Source organism: Mesoplodon bidens, assembly GCF_964165515.1.
Source record: "Mesoplodon bidens genome assembly, chromosome: 10".
Lineage (NCBI taxonomy): Eukaryota > Metazoa > Chordata > Mammalia > Artiodactyla > Ziphiidae > Mesoplodon > Mesoplodon bidens.
The window spans coordinates 4,233,522-4,255,445 of NC_138172.1; the positions used below are offsets into that span (position 1 = coordinate 4,233,522).

The following is a 21,924-nucleotide window of genomic DNA, read 5'->3' on the forward strand; positions in this document are numbered from 1 at the left end:
GGTCTTACATTCAAGTTTTTATTCCATTTTGAGTTAGTTTTTGTGTACGATAGTGGTCTAGTTTCATTCTTTTGCATGTAGCTGTACAGTTTTCCCAACACCATTTATTGAAGAGACTGTCCTTTTCCCATTGCATATTCTTGGCTTGTTTGTTATAAATTAAATGACTGTATGTGTGTGGGTTTGTTTCTGGGCTCTCTTTCCATTCCATTGATCTATGTGTCTGTTTTTATGCCAGTACCATACTGTTTTGATTACTATGGCTTTGTAATATAGTTTGTAATCGGGGAGCATGATGCCTCCAGCTTTGTTCTTCTTTTCCAGAATTGCTTTGGCTCTTTGGGGATCTTTTGTGGTTCCATACAAATTTTAGGGTTGTTCATTCTATTTCTGCGAAAAATGCCATTGGAGTTTTAACAGGGATTGCTTTGATTTTGTAGATTGCTTTGGGTAGTATGGACGTTTTAACAGTATTCTTCTAATCTGTAAATATCTTTCCACTTATGTGTATCATCTTCAGTTTCTTCATCAGTGCTCTGTAGTTTTCAGTGTATAGGTCTTTCATCTCCTTTGTTAAATTTATTCCAAAGTATTTTATGATTTTTTTTTTTTTTTTTTGGCTGTGCCACATGGCATGCGGGATCTCAGTTCCCCAGCCAGGGATCGAACCTGCGCCCCCTGCAGTGGAAGCGTGGAGTCTTAACCACTGGATGGCCAGGGAAGTCTCTTCTGTTCTTTTTGATGCAATTGTAAATGGGATTGTTTTCTTATTTTCTCTTTCTGATAGATCATTATTAGTGTATAGAAACGCAACAGAGTTTTGTGTATTGATTTTGTTTTTTTTTGTTTTTTTTTTTTTGTTTGCGGTACATGGGCCTCTCACTGTTGTGGCCTCTCCCATTGCAGAGCACAGGCTCTGGAGGCGCAGGCCCAGCGGCCATGGCTCACGGGCCCAGTCGCTCCGCGGCATGTGGGATCTTCCTGGACCAGGGCATGAATCCGTGTCCCCTGCATGGGCAGGCGGACTCTCAACCACTGCGCCACCAGGGAAGCCCTGTGTATTGATTTTGTATCCTGCAACTTCACTGAGTTCATTTCTTAGTGATAACAGTTTTTTGGTGGAGTCTTTGGGATTTTTTTTTCTTTTTTTTATTATTTATTTTTGGCTGCATTGGGTCTTTGCTGCTGCATGCAGGCTTTTCTCTAGTTGCGGTGAGCAGGGGCTACTCTTTGTTGCTGTGGGCGGGCTTCTCATTGCAGTGGTGTTGCTGAGCATGGACTCCAGGCACGCAGGCTCAGTAGTTGTGGCGCCCAGGCTTAGTTGCTCCATGGCATGTGGGATCTTCTGGACCAGGGCTCAAACCCGTGTCTCCTGCATTGGCAGGTGGATTCTTAACCACTGTTCCACCAGGGAAGCCCGGGATTTTCTATATATAATGTTATGTCATCTGCAAATAGTGTTAGTTTTATTTCTTCCTTTTTGATTTGGATGCCTTTTTTTTTTTTCTTGCCTAATTGTTCTGGCTAGAACTTCCAATACTACACTGAGTAAAAATGTTAAGGGTAGGCATCCTTGTCTTGTTTCTGACCTTAGAGTAAAAGCTTCCAACTTTTCACCATTGAGTATTAACTATGGGCATGATCTTTTTTAGTTTCCTCTGTATAACAGAGTATTCCTTGGTACTTTGCTATGATTTTTCTATCCAGTAACTTTTTACATAATACGTTCATTGTGCTCGTGGGGAATCAAGTCTCCCCATGATCTGCAGGACTTCTGCACCTCTCCAGAGCTTACAACAGGCAGAGGTAGTTCCATGAGGATGTAAGGCCTCAGGCAAGTTACTTTTCCATTGAGACTCTTTCCTTATCTGTGAGGTGTGGTGGTTAATACTTAACTCATGAAGCCCTTTAAGAGATTAAAGGAGATACATAGTGTCTGGCACATAGTGGTTTCCAGATAAGTGTCCCATACCCTTGCCCTCTGAATTCCATCTTCACTACTTGACTGAAGAAATGTTCTTTACAGTCACCAATGACTTCCTCATCTACTTAATCCAGTGGCCATTTCCCTGACATCTTCCTTGATCTCCATTATTTTTTAATTAATTAATTTATTTATTTATGTATATTTTTTGGCTGCATTGGGTCTTTGTTGCTACACACGGGCTTTCTCTAGTTGTGGCGAGCAGGGGCTGCTCTTCGTTGTGGTGTGCAGGCTTCTCATTGCGGTGGTTCTCTTGTTGCAGAGCATGGGCTCTAGAGCGCAGGCTCAGTAGTTGTGGTGCACAGGCTTAGTTACTCCACAGCATGTGGGATCTTCCTGGACCAGGGCTCGAACCCGTGTCCCCTACATTGGCAGGCGGATTCTTAACCACTGCGCCACCAGGGAAGTCCCTCCATTATTCATCTGAAGACTCTTCCTGCCATCTTAAAACTGTCTTCTTTCTGTTACACTGCATCCAAACTTCTTATCCTTTCCCTTGCACTTGTGTCCCCACCTGTCTCTGTTGTGTTTATTTTGTACCACTCTCCTCTTTGTTCAGCACCCTCTACCACGCTGGTGTCTCCTTGAACATGTCAAGTTCATTCCCTCTTCATCTTTCCCCTGGGTGACTTGCTTTCTCCCTGAAGGTTCCTTCCATGGTTGACTTCTTGCTATGCAAGCCTTAGGCCAAACGTCCTCTTCAGAGAGGTTTCCCCTGACTACCCTATCTTAGTGTCCTGCCCATTTTCTCGGTCCAGACAGTGTATTTTGTTTTCTAAATTTTTTGAAGTTTTATTTTTACTAAGATGATGAGATTCTGTAATGAGACTGCTTGTTACCTTAAGCTCCATCTGAAAAAGAGCAACTTAACCTCTTAGAAGTTGATATGACTAAGCTGGTCCACAGTGCACTCCATCAATGCATGATAAAGGGCCTCTATTGGGAAAACATGCTTTTATTTCCTTCCCTTCTTCTCACTGTCTGAAATCTTCTTTTTCATTGATTTATTTATTGTCTTTCTCCCTCTCTAGAGTGTGACCCCCATGAGAGCTGGAACTTTGTCTTATGCACCTAAAACAGTGCTTGGCACTTATGTAGTCAGTGCTTGCGAATGAATGTGTAAAATGAAAGAGGAATCTTTCTGACACAGAAGCGAAGAGGCTGTAACTGGTGGCATGCTTTACATGTATTATCTAATTAATCCTCATTACAACCATAAGAGGCAATGCTATCTTTCCTATTGTGATGTGGGAATTGAGGTGTATGAGAGGTTAAGTCACTTGTTCCAGAGCACACAGCGGTGTGACCAAGGGACTTTATTGCCTTGGGACACCATTATTATTATTATTATTATTATTATTATTATTATTAATACTATTTTGGCTGTGCTGCATGGTATGTGGGATTTTAGTTTCCCAACCAGGGATTGAACCCATGCCCCCTGTAGTGGAAGCACAGAGCCCTAACCACTGAACCGCTAGGGAATTCCCTTGGGACACCATTAGAAATGAAATTTTCTATTATGGTTAAGTGTGATCCTTCACAAGCAAAAACTCAGATGACTTCTTTGGGGCTCTTTACCATCGTAGGTATTTCTAGAATAAAAGAATTGTCAGCTGTCTTACCCACGAAAGAATAAATGTCTCTAGAATTAACATGAGCAGAGAGACTGCTGTATTGAAATACCAGGGTTGATGTTTGTTTTTTATTAGCTATTCGTCATGAATACATTATTCATGTTCTGTATAAAATAGACATGATCATATTTTTAACAGACTTCCAAGAAGTTGGTCTCTACCTCCCTTAGGCCTGATGAGCCAAGGGAGACCAGGGACCCTTGTGTAAGACAAGGAATTTGTAAAACAAATGGAATTTGGTGATCCATTTGGAAGGTTGCAAACAGAAAATGTTTTTGTTTAGACATCTCTCTTTTTTTGGTATTTAAGTTACATTTAGCACTTAAATTAAATTGGAATCTTAATTCATTCATGTATTCACTCATCAAATACTTACAGAGCATCTGCTATGTACCAGATACTGTTTTAGGCCCTGGGATACAGTCATGAATGAGAGAAACATGGGCTAGGCTTTCACGGAGCTTACGCTTAGTTGGCAGAGCAGACCTGGCTGGGCCTGAGCGTCCCCTCAGGGCGGGGTTTCAGCTCTAGTTGTCAGGCTGGGTCCCTTGGGCAGGTTGCAGCAGTAAGGCTGGGGATGGGGCAGACTTACCAGGAGTTGCAATGATAAGATCATTTCTAATACTTGCTTTTTTTTTTTTTTTTTTTTTACTACTAGGGAGAAACTGGAAGAAAAAGCCAAATTATATGAAAAAATGACTAAAGGAGACTTTATAGGTAAATATGATTATTTATGTATCTTTATTTTCTGTAATTCATACACCTCTGTAGTATTTTATTATTTGTTAAAATAATTGTAAGAATAGGGAGAAATTTAAAAAATAAAATTGATTACTTTCCGTGCCAGCACAGAGACAAGAAAATCAGCAGTAGTTTTTCAGTTGCCCCGTGGGTGCTGGGCCCCATGATAGGTGCTATGAAGGGACAAGCCAGTACGGTATAAGCCGGATTCTCTGCCTCTGCCCTCAAGGGGGCGTATCATCAGTGGAGGAAAATGGCACAGAACAAAACAAATTTAGGAAGCAAGGTCTAAATAGGCCACAATTACAGTTATTGCTATGTTAAAAAAAACCTGGGAGGAATTATGGTTATATCAGGGTACTGGAGTTATGGTTCCTTTTTCCCTGTTTTTCTCTATTTTTAGTTTTTTTCTGTGATGTGCTTATAGTTGCTTTTAAGATAATAATAAAAAGATCCCCCTTTTCTCATACCTGCCCCAGAAAAACAAAACCCAACCTACAGTTCAGCAGCAGTAGAAGAGATTTTATAAGGCAGTGCATATCTTATTGCCTTTAAAAAGCATGTGTGGAAGTCTCTAGGGAGAAGGTGGCTCTGATGGGGGTCTTGAAGGCGTTGGAAAACTGGAGAAAGGGATTCTGCAGTGGGAGAAAGGAGAGAGCAGATCGGAGGGAGGAGAGGACCAGAGCTGGCAGGGCCGACTAGCAGGGCTGGGTCAGAGGGGCGGGGAGAGGGGGCAGTGGGGCAGCAGGAGAGCAGCGGGGCGGGACCCTGATCACGGGCTGCCCAGACAGCAGAGGCCTGTTCCCTGTGTGGTGGGGAGCCCAGCATGGGCATTTTGGGTGCTCGCAAAGCTGAGGGCCCTGGGAGAGGTTTTGCCTTCCTAAAGAAGCAGCAGGGTGTCAGTCAGCAGGAAGCCTCACTGTTACATGGTCTTACAACTCAGTTCTGGGAACGTATATCTCTTTCCCATTTGAGTCACATGTTTTTGTGGCTTAAAAAAAAGTCTTTTTTCGTTTGATTCAAACTTTACTTATATTGTTAATATAGAAATCAAGTCCAAAGGAGTGTGTGGACGTGGAGATTTGGTCCTGTCCATACCGGCAGGCCTACCTCCTGATAGGCATATTGGACCAGCATGTTCGGGCTAGTCAAGTTTTAGAGCCTCAGCTATTCTCCACTGTACAGTGAGGGTAACACCAGCCCCTGGTAGTAGGGAACCTACTATCTGTTCCTTAGAGCTTAAATCTAGCAGAGTGAAACTTCATGAAACATTGTGAATACATCCATTATCCTGTGTTAAATTAAAATCATGGATTGCTATTTAACTTTCAGTGTATGTGTTAGCTCAAGTAGATCGTGAAGCCTGCAGGCAGATGGCACTTCACACATCTCTGTATGCCCTGCAGATCCTGGCACTGTGCCTTACCTGAAAGTGGTGTTCTTTGGATTGAAAAGAATTCAGATGACTTCTTTGACCTGTGTTATGACCCTTCAAACATTTGCCATACTGTAGCAGTATAATTAGGGTTATGGGATATGGCCCACATGATTAGAGAGGGGTATTACTGATAGCCACAAAGACTTACTGAGAAATACAGTTCTGCTTCTGTATTATGTAATTGGCTATATGAGTCTCTTGAAATCAAATGGTTTTGTTATCTTAAAGTCTTTTGTTATTGACAAGGCAGCAGAAAACATTAGGCTTCTAAAGATTTTTTTATGCGGTATATGTGTCCAGTGGCCTATTTACATCTTCCCTGTCAGTCTCGAGGTGGCTCTGTGTCTTTGTGAGCATTTAGGGGGTGGGTGGAGACATCAACTACTGAATTGTCAGGTAATATAGCTACATAGTGATGAATGTGACTGCTTCATATCAATTCCATGTGTGGTCTTCTTCTTTAATGTCAGTAATCTGAAAATTGATTTTTATGTCCTAGATGAAGAAGTGGAGGATATGTACCTTGTGGATTTCACACAGAAGATCATAGACAAACACAAAGAAATGGAAGAGATTGGCGCCAATAGAGATTATAGAAAGACAGAAAGAGATGATGATGAAGAAACCGTTTCTGAAAAAGATATCCCTCCTCCCCAGGACCCCAGTGAAGAATGGTTGGTAATATTATGCCATTTGGTCATGTTAACATTGTCAGACTTGCGTTTAGTTTTTGAGAGTCATGTTGTTTGGTTGTTATCAAGCCATTTCTCTCTATCCTTAAATATTTATTTATTTACTATTTATTTATTTTCGCCGTGCCGGATCTTAATTGTGGCATGTGGGCTCTTCTTTGAGGTATGCGGGCTCTTTAGTTGTAGCGTGCAGACTTCTTAGTTGCAGCATGTGAACTCTTAGTTGTGGCAGGCATGAGGGATTTAGTTCCCTGACCAGGGATTGAACACGGGTCCCCTGCATTGGGAGTGCTGAGTCTTACCCACTGGACCACCAGGGAAGTCCCAGTCTCTCTCTCTTTATTTCTTTTTCTGGCAGCATTGGGTCTTCATTGCTGTGCGTGGGCTTTCTCTAGTTGCAGTGAGCAGGGGCTACTCTTCGTTGTGGTGCGTGGGCTCTAGGCATGCGGGCTTAGTAGTCGCGGCTTGGGAGCTCTAGAGCACAGGCTCAGTAGCTGTGGCACACGGGCTTATTTGCTCCGTGGCATGTGGGATCTTCCCGGACCAGGGCTCAAACCCATGCCCCCTGCATTGGCAGACGGATTCTTAACCATTGTGCCACAAAGGGAGTCCCTTTCTCTCTATTCTTAATCAGTTTTCTTTCTTTAGAGACTCCACTTTAAATAGGATTGGATTTATAGGTATAGAAGCAGTAGCTCCAATAAAGAAATAATTACAAATAGACTGAGCTCCTGCCATGTGCCAGGCACTGTGCCAGGCACAGAGGCATTGATATGCCTGTTTCATTGATGTGAAAAAGTTGTTTAGGCAGAAGAATGTTCCTTTGTTACCCACACTACCTTACCCATGTCCTTATTCGGGCATCATGGAGAGTCATCACGTAGATAGTGTCATCTCTGTTTCCAGTGAAAAGAGGCTGGCAGAGCTGATCCAGTGAGCCTTACTCTGGCTGTGACATTTTCTGGCAGTGTGGTCTAGGCATCATGACCTGGATCTGGACAGCAGCAGCTCTGCCTTTCACTTGTGATATGGTTGTGATCAAGTTCCTTCCCTCTCTAAGCTTCAGTTTCCTCATCTGTAGAACAGGGATGGTGATGCCTAGTAGGTGAATGATGGGGAAACTAAACTAGTCTTTTCTTTACAAAGAGACCAGAATGAAAATTCCATTATGATTTTTTGTACCTAAGACATTGTTTAGAAACTTGTTCAAAAGGGCTTGAAATTCCATGGAGATGCACTGTTGCTTTGTCCTGGGAGTAACCCTGCCTGTTCCCCTCCTACTGGTGCAGAGCCCACCCCTCCCCCGCTTCAAGGCTCGAATGTCCTCTTTATGGGGGTGTTTGTTAGGAACTGCTTAGGATTGTTGGCAGCACTTGTTGACCTTTTGTCAGCCATTGCCCCTGTGGGCAGGAGTCATTTATGAGTGAGGGAGCAGTCTTCACTGCTTGGGAACACAGAGAACTTGCATCTTCATGCTGTGGAGGGGTCTTCTTACCTACCTTCTAAAACACTTATATTTGGGGTGGGCTAAGTGGCCGCATGCTTGCTATAGCAACCAGAAGAGGAGCCTGTATGATGCCATCCCTTCCGTCATGCTTCTCTTGATCATTTCTAGTCTCAGTGGTTTCTCCCTCATCTGAACTCTGGTAGCACTTAAACATACTTTCTGCTCCTTTGGGTCTTACCTTTTATTTATATTGACACATAACTGGCCTCATTACCAGAAGAAGATTGAGGCAAACTTCTGGTACTTCTTATACCCTGCCTGCTCCTGTTAGGAGTGTTTCATGAGCGTGTGCCCTAACTTCCCCCTAGAGCCCTGTGAAGAGGGCATGACTCCGAGCCCTCCTGTGTCCCCCTTGTACCTCGAGTAATTGTTTCTCTGAGAGCTTGCTCGGTGATTGCTGATTACATGGGGGCAGTTGCTGGCTGCTGTTCTGCCACTTCTTTTTGATGGAATCTGAATGTTTTGGAGGCCTTCTCCAGAGACAGAATGGCCTGTGATTGCTTTTCATAGCAGAAATCTCATCTCCTTTGAAAGGTTTAATGTCTTTTTTTCCCCCTCATATTAATGCCTGTATGATTACAATCAATTTGTTACTGATTTGAAGAGTTTGGAGGGCAATTGAAGGCGTCACATGCCACCATATGGTGAAGGAGGATGCACTGCAAGCAGTTCTGACACTTTTTTTGTTTTTAAATTAGGTTCCAGAATTGTAACTGCTTGTAAAATACTTTAGGTACTTAAGTTCCAGGTGGTGGAAAATCTTTCCACAAAAATACTGTAAATAACTACTCAGACCATCTGGCTAAATGTTTTTTGTTCTCCATTCATAGAAGAAGAAAAAAGGAAAAGAAGAAAAGGGAGAAAGAAACTGCTCTCTGCTGTTGGAGGTTTTATTTCTGTGGTTATCAGCTTTAGGACTATAGTTGTGGATTCCCAAACATTCAGTTTTTAAATCATAGGCTGACAGTTGGAATCGGCAGGTGTGAGACAAAAGAAAAGGCTAACAAAAGCAAAGCCACATGCATGGGAATCTGACCTTGAGTTGGTCCAGCAGCAGTGCTGGCCCTTCTGTGCTTTCAGCCTCCTGCCAAAGGCTGTGAGGGAGTCCCTGCCCATAATGTAAAAAACTAAAAATGTTTTGCATCATAATGCAAATGAAATGTTACTCATGAAAACCTGCCCTTTTCCTGTTGGGGGACTCTCAGTATTTCACTGGCCTTGCCGGCTGCCTGGCTCCCCTGCCTCATACCTGGACAAAGGTACTTGGGGCCAGGATGAGGAAAGAGGAACGGGGGTGAAAGATAACAGACTGGCCCGCTGCTAGGTGCTTCTTTGGTATAAAATGTGTGTTGCTTGGCTTCCTCCTAGTTAAAAAGAGTCTCTCAAAATACTTACATTAAGAAAGTTCTAATTCATTGGGAAGAATTGTGCCAATTTGAAGAAATACAGGAAAGAATAAAAAGTCAAATTTGGGAAGACTGTGAGGAAGTGAGCAAGTTGAGAATATGGTACGGAGCAAAGTTATTATGATGCTGATAAAATATTTGGAATTGTTTAAACCAAATTAAGGTAAGTTCTGAGATGCTGCAGCAAGGGTCTTTGTGGCTTATTTATCTTGAGGTCAGAGATGTACATGATCATTTTCTACAGTTTCTAAAACTAAGATTTAATAAAGGGCTCAATGAACTTACTGTGTGTCAACGTTTAACTTTGAAAAACATGTTCTTACCAATGGTAGTGGTCTCTCAGGTTGAGGGTTTTTCTTGGTGATGGGGCCTAAATTAACTTTTTACTGTGCACCAACTCCCTGACTTAGGGAACCATATGTCATGTACAATTTTCCACGCCTTTTCACTTTTATTTCAGGGTGGATTACGTGGATTCTTTAGGGCGATCCCGGCGCTGTATGAGAAAGGATTTGCCACATCTGCTGGAAATGGATAAAAATCTTCAGGGGAAGCTGTAAGTGTGTGACATGCAAAGCTTTGCCCATGACATGCAGACACGGGGATTGTTTTGTGCGCAAGGCTGTTTTTAGTTAATTATCTTTGGTGCTCTGCTATGAGAGTATTTTTTTAATGTATAAGAATATTAGTGGAAGCCCTTTTTTGGGGTTAGCATACACATACACACATAGTCCACACTCGGAACAACCTGAGTGGTTGATCATCCAGATTGTGTAGCTACTAAAAGGGATGAGTTAGAGCCTATCTGTTTACTTGGAAGGATGTCTGCCTACAGAGTAACAAATAGAGAATGAGCCCAGACCAAGCAAACAAACAAACCACTGTGGAGAAAGCGTTTAAGAATATACTCTTGGTTATCCCACAGCAGGTGGGGGCAGGGAGGTAGTTAGCTTAACTTTTTGTTTATACACCTTTGCATTTTGAAGTAAGGGCTTTATGGCTAGAATTTTTTCTGTGGTGCCTAAGACACACCTAAGAGGTAACTTGCTAAAACATCCTAGGGAATAAAATTCTAAGCAAGGGCAGATATTGTGTGGAAAGTGTTGGGAGAAGCTCCACCTTGTCCACGTCATCCAGGTTCAGGTAGGCCTGGGCTTGGCACAAGGAAGAAAGTGCAAAAGCCCTGAGCCACCTGACGGGACATGAGGTCCTGCACAGGAGACCATCCACAGGAGGCCCGTAGTTCCTCCTGTCTGCCTCTCCTGCCCCCTCCATTCAGCCCAAGACCAGGGTGGGAAGGAAAGTAATTTGTCTGAGTGGTGAGGCAAGATTTCATTATACTAATGTAACATGTTGCTTGCTTTGATTAAAGAAAGGTGAAAATAGTTTTTGCAGGTTCCCAGTGGTATTGTGGGTCAGAAGCCTCTGTAAGGAACTGTCTTCTTCATAACTAGAGTTACTCATCCATGATCGCACTCCTGAACCAAAGCATTGCTGTGTCACAGCTCTTATCTAAGATGGTTTTTGCTCTATTTTCCTAGTTTCGTTAGTCCTGCAAATGAAAAAACCTTACTATCTGAAGATATGAGAAAAGAACTCCAGCGCCAGCAATGGGAGGAAGAAGAGAGGGAGTCCCTGAGAAGACCAATGGGGCCCGTACATTACGAAGACATTCGTGAAAATGGTATAGTCATCTGGCAGCTTTTTTTTTTTTTTTTTTTAATTTATTTTTGGCTGCATTGGGTCTTTGTTGCTGTGCACGGGCTTTCTCTAGTTGCGGCGAGCGGGGGCCACTCTTCGTTGCGGTGCACGGGCTTCTCATTGTGGTGGCTTCTCTTGTTGCAGAGCACGGGCTCTAGGCATATGGGCTCAGTAGTTGTGGCACACGGGCTTAATTGCTCCACGGCATGTGGGATCTTCCCAGACCAGGACTCGAACCTGTGTTCCCTTCATTGGCAGGCAGATTCTTAACCACTGCGCCACCAGGAAAGCCCCCATCTGGCAGCTTTTTAAATCATTTTTTTATCTTGAACAAATGACAAACATAAAAGGAAGTATTCGTAAAGCAGCAGCTCTTATGTGGAAATAAAAGATTCTGCTTTTGGGCTTCCCTGGTGGCGCAGTGGTTGAGAATCTGCCTGCTAATGCAGGGGCCATGGGTTCGAGCCCTGGTCTGGGAAGATCCCACATGCCACGGAGCGACTGGGCCCGTGAGCCATAACTACTGAGCCTGCGCGTCTGGAGCCTGTGCTCCACAACAAGAGAGGCCACGATAGTGAGAGGCCCGCGCATCGTGATGAAGAGTGGCCCCCGCTTGCCACAACTAGAGAAAGCCCACACACAGAAACGAAGACCCAACACAGTCAAAAAAAAAAAAATAAGTAAATTAAAAAAAAAAAAAAAAAAAGATTCTGCTTTAGGAATTGAAAATACCCCTTTTTTCACTTCATAGCCTAAAAATATTCATATTGGGAGTATCTTCCTAACAGAGGGTCTGTTAATCCGAGTTTGCTCCCCAAGAGAAGTGGAGACAGCCTATGACTAAAACGTTAATGAATATTTGTCACTTGGCAAACAGGATGGAAACAACTTCTAACTTTTTTTTAGCTGCTGCTTAGAAAAAACAAAACAAAATGTGTGAGACATCATTGTGTTCCTTTTTGCTTTGGTAGGAGTTTGGTCTGAATTTAATTTACTGATCTAACCTTTTGGATAATTTTGACTTATTTCAGAGGCCCGGCAACTTGGTGTTGGATACTTTGCCTTTGCCCGAGATAAAGAGTTGAGAAATAAGCAGATGAAAACTTTAGAAATGCTGCGTGAGCAGGTACTAATTAAACTCAGTTGATGTTAAGGATTTGAGCGGTTGGGTTTCCTGTTGTACCGTACTGCAAAAAAATCTAGTAAATAAATTAGAAATTTACATTGCTATTTCAGAATACAATTATCGGTTTCATAAAGGTAATTGCGATATTATTTTGGTGTTTCAGACTTTAAGATTATAGTTGTTCAAAAGTAACTTGTATAACTGATGTTTTAAACTTGGTTTCAAATATGGCACTTTTGGAGCGGCCTGGGTGAGAAAATAGAAAGTTATTAGAGGGTGGTTAAGGAGTAGGACAGAATTTTCTTGAATGGTAAGCCTTTCAGGATACTCTGTGAACTCTTACTAAACTTCAGAAGACATCAGAGGGCTTGTGTAAGAGGACTTAACGGGTCTTCATGTTGAAGATCTCAAGGATGGCTTCTTAGAGGTGGCATGAAAATCAATTAGTTTATTTTTAGAATAAAATTACTTATTTCATCCTTTTCAACAAATATTGTGAATAGGCTAATAATTTTCTAATTTTCTGTTCTGTTCAGACAACAGATCAGAGAACAAAACGAGAAAATATAAAGGAAAAGAGAAAGGCTATGTTAGAAGCAAGACTTGCCAAACTCCGACAAAAAAAGATGAAAAAGTCTAAAGAGGATGGAGCAGAGGAAGAAGATAGAGGTATATCTTGGCTCGTGTTTCTAAACCTCAAAAGGAAAAATTTTAGTTCAGTTGATGTCTCAATAATAGGACTGGCAATGTGGAAATCAGCCATCTAGTTTTATTCTCTAAGCAAGCAGTGCACCTTGGAGATACTGCCAGGAACAGGTTTTATAACCAAAGTGGCGTGGAATTACACTCCAAAGAAAATTTCAGGCTGTAAACAAGGGTATTAACAGTACATTGTGTTGTTTCATAGAAGAGCATGGTTTAGTAACTGAGACTTAGGGGTAAAATACCTAAGTAAAATACTTAAAAGGTATTTAGGATAAAATTTAGTTGTGCACATACATGTTTTAGACCTATTTTCATTTGCTATGGTTGTGGTTTTTGTTGGTTATTATAAAGTAATGTATTTTAAAGAAGACATGCATTCAGAAAGTTAATAAAATAAAAGATTTACAAATATGGGTATAGACAGCTTGCCAAGGGACTGTTGAAATGCTTGGGAGCACCGTTCAGTACTGTGGTCAGACTTGCTCACTGTGGGAGTTATGCTAGACTGGGATAAACTGCCCCAAGAGAGACACTGCAGAGACTGGCTCGGACCAGGTGGACGTCTGCTTCTCTAGTTTAACACCTCAGAGGTGGTGGGTGTCCAGGGCAGGTAGTAGCTCTGCCCTGTACGGTCACCTTTTCCCTGGCCTCTTCCTGTCTTAATGCTTCTGCCATTCCATAGAGGGTTCCTCTCACCTGCACGGTCGCTAGCTCCCCAGCACCTGTTCATGATCCAGCCCTGGGGAAGAAGGGGCGGGGAGCCAACTTCCATTCTAGGAATGTGAGTCAGGATCACACACAACCTACGCATTTACATTCCAATGGCCAGAATCCACAGGCCATCCCCAACTGCAGGGGAGGCTGGGAAATGGCGTCTCTGGCGAGGTGACACATATCTAGCTGAAGCTGGGGGGCACTGTAGTCCCAAAAGGAAGAAGGGGGTGTGGGTGTTAGGGGCACGTAGAAGCTTCTCCAGCTCTCACAGAAGCCTGTGCTAAGCCACGGGCCATTTTCTAATTCTGAACACACTTCAGTTTAGCTTTGGAAGGAGATCAGAACACTTAGGAACTGGAAAATGATCCATTTAGTTTTGTATAAGTGCTGTCTCCCTGTGACATGTTAAACTCTGTTTTGTTTCTCTGTTTTTGCTGTACTCCTGAACATCTGTCATTTCCACAAGATGTGAAGTGCCACCAGTGCTTTTTAAAAATCTGTTTTCTTTTAAAATATGGCCAAAATAGAATAGCCTACAGCCTGTCGCCAGGCTCCAGCTCTTCATCACCCTCAGTCCCCTTGCTTAGTTGGAGACTCTTACTTCAGTTGAGTAATTGGGGGATTTCTGGTCCTTCGATTGTTGGTCAGGGGAAGCAGGGTGGCATAGTGGCAAACAGAGACTTTGAAATCCATCCATTGTGGGTTTGAATCCTGGCCCTTGTTACTGTCCACCTGTGTAGCATTTCTGATCTTAATTTTCCTTATCTATAAAATGGGATACAGTGGAAATACCAATCCTGACTTTATTAGGGTTATTACAGGGTTAAGTGAACTATTGTATACAAAATACTTAGCCCACTGCCTGGCACATGATAGATGCTCAATAAATACCGGTTATTGCTTGTACTCTCAGGATGAGCATGTTCTATTTAATTTTTTAAAGTAGTTTTAAGCTTTATTATAATGAAGTCTTATTTCCTTGCCAAAAATAGATGGAGATGTTATTGGGCCACTGCCACCAGAACCAGAGGTCACGCCAGCTCCTCATACAGCTGCCCAGAGTAGCAAAGTCGAAGTCATCGTTCAGGAGAGGAAGGATACCCGGCCTGGGGTGCCGCACGTCCGGGAGTGGGACAGAGGAAAAGGTAAGGGGATCAGTTCTCCTGAACAGAGTGTGATTCTGGTGAGTCTTAGTGGTCCTTGGAAGCTTAAGGAATTCTTCACATCCTTGAACTTGTTTCTTCTCAATACCCAGGAGCATTAGACAGTGTGATTATAAAAGACCAGGGTCTACAAGGCATCATGCTTAAAGGATGAGTTTCTTTTTTATTTTTAGAAACACTTGGGGGAAGGTTTCTGAAATTCCCGCTGCCCCCATGCGGTCTTACGGCTTGGGATGCTGGTTTTTAATTTTTGGCTGCTTTGGGTCTTCATTGCTGCGCGGCTCTCTCTAGTTGCAGTGAGCGGGGGTACTCTTCATTGCGGTGTATGGGCTTCTCATTGCGGTGGCTTCTCTTGTTGTGGAGCATGGGCTCTAGGCACGCCGGCTTCAGTAGGTGTGGCGCGCGGGCTCAGTAGTTGTGGCTCGCGGGATTTAGAGCGCAGGCTCAGTAGTTGTGGCGCACGGGCTTAGTTGCTCCGCGGCATGTGGGATCTTCCCAGACCAGGGCTCGAACCTGTGTCCCCTGCATTGGCAGGCGGATTCTTAACCACTGCGCCACCAGGGAAGCCCCTGGGATGCTGTTTTTCAGGAACCGTTTTTTAAAACCTTATGAAGGTTTGGTACTTTCATGTATTCTGTGTTTTTAGCAGTCTCTTTTATGTTCAGTTGAAAACAGTCTGTGTCCCAGTGTATTAACTTGGATTCACATATGGTCCCATTGGGTTATGCAGAATTGTCTGTACATTTTTTCTGTAAATACACCATGGTCCCTACAGCAGCCTCTCTTTGGGAGAAGACTCTGGTTTATGTCTTTTTGAAAAAGATCATTTCAGTGGTACATTAGCATGAATTGTTGGAACTGATGAGATCTACGACTAAAGTAAAAGATATGCAGATGGGTGAGTGCCTTTGGTTAGTGCTACTGTTAGAAATAGAGGTGGAATACCAAGATAAATCTGGACAGGTGCCTTTTGTGTCTTCTAAAACTCAATAAAAGACAAAACTTGTGTTTTGCTATGAAGTACCTGTAACATCATGTCAAGCAAATGATCTAAGTGCTTGATTTTTTATGTTTGTCTCTCACATGTAATTTTAGTACTTTTTTGGCATTGTCTCCAGAGCCTGCCAGCCTTCTTTCTCCACAGAACCTTCCTTGAACCTTTCTCCACATGGAAGTTCTCACTCCTTTTTCTTAGCCTGGTTCCTTATCCTTTGTAGGCATTGCATATACCTTGTATTATAGTTTTGTTATTACTGTCCTTGTTCTCCAGAGAATTTAAGGTGGCTTTTAAGAAATATATACAATAATTAAAAAGTAATAACAATAAACATTCAATGATTCAATAGTCAGTTCTAATAATGCTCTTTCTTATTTTTACTAGACTTTTCCTTTGGGTATTGGTTGAAGAGGCAATCAGATCTCCGGGCTGAGAGAGACCCTGAGTTTGCCCCACCATCGAATTACTTTGTGGACCAAAAAAGAACTGGTTCTCTGAGTAGCCAGGCATGGAACAGACCTGCACCTGCACAGAGTGACCCGGGGCAGCACTTTGGCCAGAGCCATGACCTTGGCTCTTCACATACATCATCCACTCCAGCCCGCAGCGGCCCACCACAAGCCCAGGCGGTCACTTTTGAAACTCTGGATGATATGATTTCATATTATAAACAAGTGACATGAACTTAAAAACACTATAACTTGGGTCTGTACTGTTGATGGTGCCTTCCTCTCCCAGAGCAGAGAAAATAACTTAACTTTAGGGACTGAATTGTAACTTTCTCTTCCTGTCTTTTCCCTAAGATCCAGACTTCAGGCTGTATTTGTCAGCAGGGAAGAAAGTGAATGGTACTGTGGGAACTCTGGCCACTTTGCTCTTCATTTCATTCTAATTGGTATGGAGATACCAGTTCATCTGGATTTACATGTGAGCTGAGGTAGAGTAAACATACTCTGTAATACTTGATACTAAGGAGTTTGTAATCCTGTCTGCTTCATACCCACTCCCATGACTTATTCAGATTTAAGGGTTCCACTTCTTTCCTTTTGCCAGTACTAGCTTGTAGATGTCTTTGTTCCAAGCATTCAGCTTCCAGGTCATTTGGTGGAGCATCTGTCAGGAAGAATTTTAGCCTGTCAAATGATGGCACATGAGGGTACACTGGGAGGCAAAGTGATCTAGTCTCCAGGAGGACCCTGACACTGATGGAGAATTAAGCATATCATTTGAAATGATCAAGAAGACCAGGGAGGACTTCACAGTCCAGAAAGGTAGACATTGACGTCACTTGCTCTTACTATCACCCCTTCTTGAGTGGCGATTATCACAGCCACCCATAGTGGGCATTCATTAAGTGTGTACTGAGTGACGGGCACATGTGGAGGTTGCTGGGCATGATAAGAGCAAGAGATGCTCCTTAGCCACCAGGGTTGGTTTTTCATCTCCGCCTGCCTCCCTGGTTCTCCCGCTCTGGGCCCTGATCTCTCTCGGGAGCTGAGTCACCTTCACCTCAGCCTGGGTAGGATGGACTTGCGCTGGAGTGAGGGACAGCAAGATCCTTTTGTCTTTACTAACAACAAGTGGGTGAGCGGAGCTCCAGAAGGACTTCTGTGCCTGAGTACCATTCCCGTCCTCTATTACAGCTGCAGACAAGCAGTAGAAGTTGACCACCAGGTCCACAGGGCTGTTAACAGCTGCCTCCCAGGCCAGTGAGTCTTGTAAGAAGGTGCTAGAGCAGGTCCTCAAAGCGCCTGCTGGAGCCCGTGGTCTCTGTTCCCACAGCACAGTGGTGTTGATGGGAGCACCCCTGTTCTCGTTGTGTTTTGTTTTTTTTTTTTGGCCACGAGGCATGTGGGATCTTAGCTCCCGGACCAGGGAATGAACCTGCACCCCCTGCCTTGGAAGGCAAAGTCTTAACCACTGGACCGCCAGGGAAGTCCCCGTTCTCATTGTGGATTGCACGCTGGAGCACAGAGAGGGTCAGTGATTCGTCACGTGATATCTACGTGGCAGGTTGTTTAGGTGCATGTTTGCTTCAGACTCATGTTTTCTTCAGCACCCTCTGCTCTCAGTCTGCCCAAGTATTGAGCAGTAATAGACAAAATTCCAAATTCTTGCAAACTTAACCTCTGAAGTCCAGATCAAGGGTGGAGTTGCAAGACCTATTAAATGGTCATTTTGTCAGCCTGATCAGGCAAATACCTCTCCTAACAAAAATGAAAACCAACTGGCCCAGCTGCCTTTTCCTGCAGAAATTGACAAACTCATCCTAAAATTCATATGGAATTGTAAGGGACCGAGAATATCAAATATTCAAAACAATTTTGAATAAGAACAAAGTTGGGGGACTCTCTTCCTGATTTCAAGACTTACTACAAAGCTGCAGGGATCAGAACTATGTGGTACTGGACTTCTCTGGTGGCACAGTGGTTAAGAATCTGCCTGCCAATGCAGGGGACATGGGTTTGAGCCCTGATCCGGGAAGATCCCACATGCCGCGGAGCAACTAAGCCTGTGCGCCACAACTACTGAGCCTGCACTCTAGAGCCCGGGCCCCTAGAGCCTGTGGTCTGCAACAAGAGAAGCGACCACAATGAGAAGCCTGCACACCACAACTAGAGAAAGCTCGCGTGCAGCAACGAAGACCTAACGCAGCCAAAAATATATAAATAAATAAATATATAAAAAACAAAAAAACAATGTGGTACTGACATATTGATAAATCACTGAAACAGAGTTGAGAGTCCAGAAATAAACCCATACGTCTATGGTCACTTAATTTTTTGACAGTGGTGCCAAAATCATCCAGTAGGGAAAGAACAGTCTTCTACAGATGGTTCTGGGACAGCTGACTCGCCGCATGCAAAACAATGGACTTGGACCCATACCTCTCACCACATAAAAAACAAAAGCACCTCAAAATCGACCAAAGGCATAAATGTAAAACTGTAAAACCAACTGAAACAGCTTGTAGGACAAAAGGAGAGGAGACAAAAAGAAAAATTGGAATACTAAAAGGAAAAAACAATTATTAGATATCCTAGAATCATAAGGAAAAATAGAAGAAAAGAGAAGGTGAATAATAAGAGAAAGATGGGAAGAGGGTGTGTTTATAAGGTAGAGCAGAAGGTCTCGAGAGGCATAGTGTAGAGAAGGGATGGGAAGACTAGGCAGGCAGCAACAAGCACATGAGTATAGGAGGCAGTGGTCACGGAAGGGGCCCCCAAATAACCTTTTGTCCTTGCCCAGGGCACCCACGGTGGACGGCAGAGCAGTTTGTGCACGTTGGCTCAGGGTCACTGTCGACTAATAACTGTAAGTTGGACATTCTCTAGGATTTCAAAGACTGTATAAGCCTCTTTCTAATCCCATTTTAACAGCATATATTGAGTGTTTTGTGAGCCCAGTTTTATCCTCTTCCATTTCAGACTCGGGGTCCTTCAGCGTTAACACAATTCCAGTTTTACCGTTTCTTGTGGGCCAGTTTTGTGGGAGTGTGTCCAGCAGATGGCACTGGAGTTCTTAGGCTGCAGACCCGTGCTCTGGTAGCACTGCCCAGTAGAAGTGAGGTGTAAGCTGTGTGTGTCAGTTTCAGTTTTCTAGGAACCACATTTAAAAAGTGAAATTAATTTTGTGGTATACAGTCATCCCTCTGTACGTGCCAGGACCTGCCATGAAAACCAAAATCCGTGGATGCTCAAGTGCCACAGGCGGCCCTCTGGACCCACAGTTCTGTATCTGTGGTTTCAACCAACTGTGGATCCTGTAGTGCTGTAGTAGTATTGAAAGATACGCGCATAAGTGGACCCTCACAGTTCAAACCCATGTTGTTCAAGGATCAACTCTATTTAATCCAGTATATCCAAAGTATTTCAACATTTAATCAATATACAAAACGTTTAATGGGATATTTTGCATTTCTTTTCACACCAAGTCTTCAAAATCCACTGTGTATCCAACAGCCCATCTTAATTCAGATGCTAAATTTTCATCAGGAATACTTGATCTGTATTTAGATTTCATAAAATAAACATTTGAAAGTAGATTCACATACCCAGGTTCCTCCAAACATACTTAAAACATTTAAGAGTTTGCCAATAACTGAATTGATTATCAAGTTTTAAATTTAATAAAATGTAGTTCCTTAGTCATACTACACCACATTTCAGATGCTCAAAAGACACAGGTCTAGTGCTACTGAATGCACAGCACACCTCTAAATGATCTGTTTTTACATGTTTTGTGGTCTGACTATACATAACTCTCCTGTTAGTAACTAAAGGATTGGCAAACACATCTCTTCCAAGCACACATTAAGCATTCACGCTACTCCTATGGCTTGTTTGACTTGGGTGCCAGCAGTGCTGAAATCTTCTATCAGAAAGCATGACCACACCTCATTCGTGGCATTGTGGAGCTAAGCGAAATGTTTGGGATCAGAAATTGCTTTGAATTATTTGTTTTCATTGTAATCTTTTCTCCAGGCCTTTGTTTTGATACAGTTCGTTTGAATTGGCTAAATAAATCATTTTGTTTGCTTGCACAATTCCCAAAGGAGAAACTTTAAATCCATATACATGAGACTCCTGCTATGTTTAGCTGTGCATTTGCTGAAGACTTGTGGGATAATTTATTTCCTCTTAAAGCCATAGTGCAGCCTGGGAGATGGCTATCAGCTGACCTTTTTGTGACACACAGATGAGGCAGTAGAATTTAGAATTTGGAATGGACGTGGGTACTGGTCTTTACAGTTAATACAACACAGAGTAGCCACGCCATATGTGTTTAATTTTTTTTTCAGCCAGTAAATTGAACTAAGTCAGTTATACGTCAAGCAGTTCCTGTAAAAAACTATATGGCTAAGGTAAGTCATGATAATTGAAAAGAATTTGTTAACCTGCTGAAAACCATGAGAGAAAATGAAACTCCCCTGGTTCTGGCACCTGCCCTGCTGGCTGGTAGGTGGTGAGGCATTTGCTGGTGTGGACCTGGACGTTGGCTTAACGTTCAGAGCATGTGTGGGGGGCGGGGCAGAGTGGGGAGAATGGTGGGATGGTGTAGATCATTGTCTAGGAAGATGGGAAAACCAGAACAATCAAAAGAATCAGGGTGTTTTAGTGAAAACCTGTCACCCAGGCCGAGTATTGATCTTCTGTTACCGTTTCTCGGTAAATCCCAGCTGTTCGTGTAACCATGCCCAGTAAATGTACGTCTGTGCAGTGATGGGAGTGGTCACAAATACTACTTGTTTTCTACCCTCCATTTAAACAGCATCTTTCCCCACTACATTTCTAACTGCCATGTTCTCTAACTCTAAGCTTACCTGCTCGGTGGTGGTTTTGCCTGGTTGTAAAAACCTTCCCTGGGGTACGATGTGTTCTGTTTCTATTTGGTCGTTATCAGCAAGTAAGCTTCCCTGAGCTTGAACACGGGTATAGCTCTTGACCTCTCAGTCCCCACACCACTCTCTGCACAGACAGTCTCGGTTGTTCAGGGTTGATATGGAAACCAGGAAATACAAGAATGGGCCCTGCTCCCAGCCCAGGTCTCCCAGGTCACAAGCCTGTCTGAGAACATGCTGCTTTCTTTTCAGGGACCCTTGTTGATTGTCTTCTTTCCTAAAGTGTCATCTTTACCTTAAAACTGAAAGACTTTGTATCTCTGCTTCCAATTATGATCAGCATAGGTGTTTATGGGTTGTGTAATCAATGTAGACCTACCATCTGTGTGTTTTTTTTTAATTTAACATCTCTCAAAACTGAGCTCAAGTTATTTTTTGCTGCCTAATAAATACTTCATATTAATCTGCATCGTTGTCAAACAGTTCCTCAGTTGTTGGCTGGCTACGTTATTTCACTGTTAGGAAAGAAGTGGCTATAAGTGTCTTTTTGTTTGGTTTGACCACATTTGAAGAACTATCTTCCCTCCTCCTTTTAAAACTGTTCCCTGGGCATTACTTTCAGAACTAATATCACTGGGTCAAAAGCGTTGATCATTTTTTTTGTCTCTCGATGGGTCTTGCCGGGAGACTCATCTTAATGGCTCTTTGGTGCCACAGTGGATCCCCCTGGTGGAGGATGCAGGTGGTTTGCAAGTGGATTCAACTCGAGGAA

General features: G+C 43.0%; 1 protein-coding gene across 1 annotated transcript in view; it reads left to right on the top strand.

The window, feature by feature from the left end:
• CCDC174 (coiled-coil domain containing 174) overlaps positions 1-21,619 on the top strand; it is a 29,126-nt gene extending 7,507 nt beyond the window's left edge. The window contains exons 4-11 of the mRNA XM_081245406.1: positions 4,280-4,338; positions 6,300-6,474; positions 9,866-9,961; positions 10,947-11,089; positions 12,138-12,232; positions 12,769-12,901; positions 14,644-14,796; positions 16,196-21,619. Of these exons, the coding sequence (XP_081101532.1) occupies positions 4,280-4,338; positions 6,300-6,474; positions 9,866-9,961; positions 10,947-11,089; positions 12,138-12,232; positions 12,769-12,901; positions 14,644-14,796; positions 16,196-16,494 (1,153 nt within the window). The 3' untranslated portion in view covers positions 16,495-21,619. The remainder of the gene's footprint in view (positions 1-4,279; positions 4,339-6,299; positions 6,475-9,865; positions 9,962-10,946; positions 11,090-12,137; positions 12,233-12,768; positions 12,902-14,643; positions 14,797-16,195) is intronic.
• The last annotated feature ends 305 nt before the right edge of the window (positions 21,620-21,924 follow it).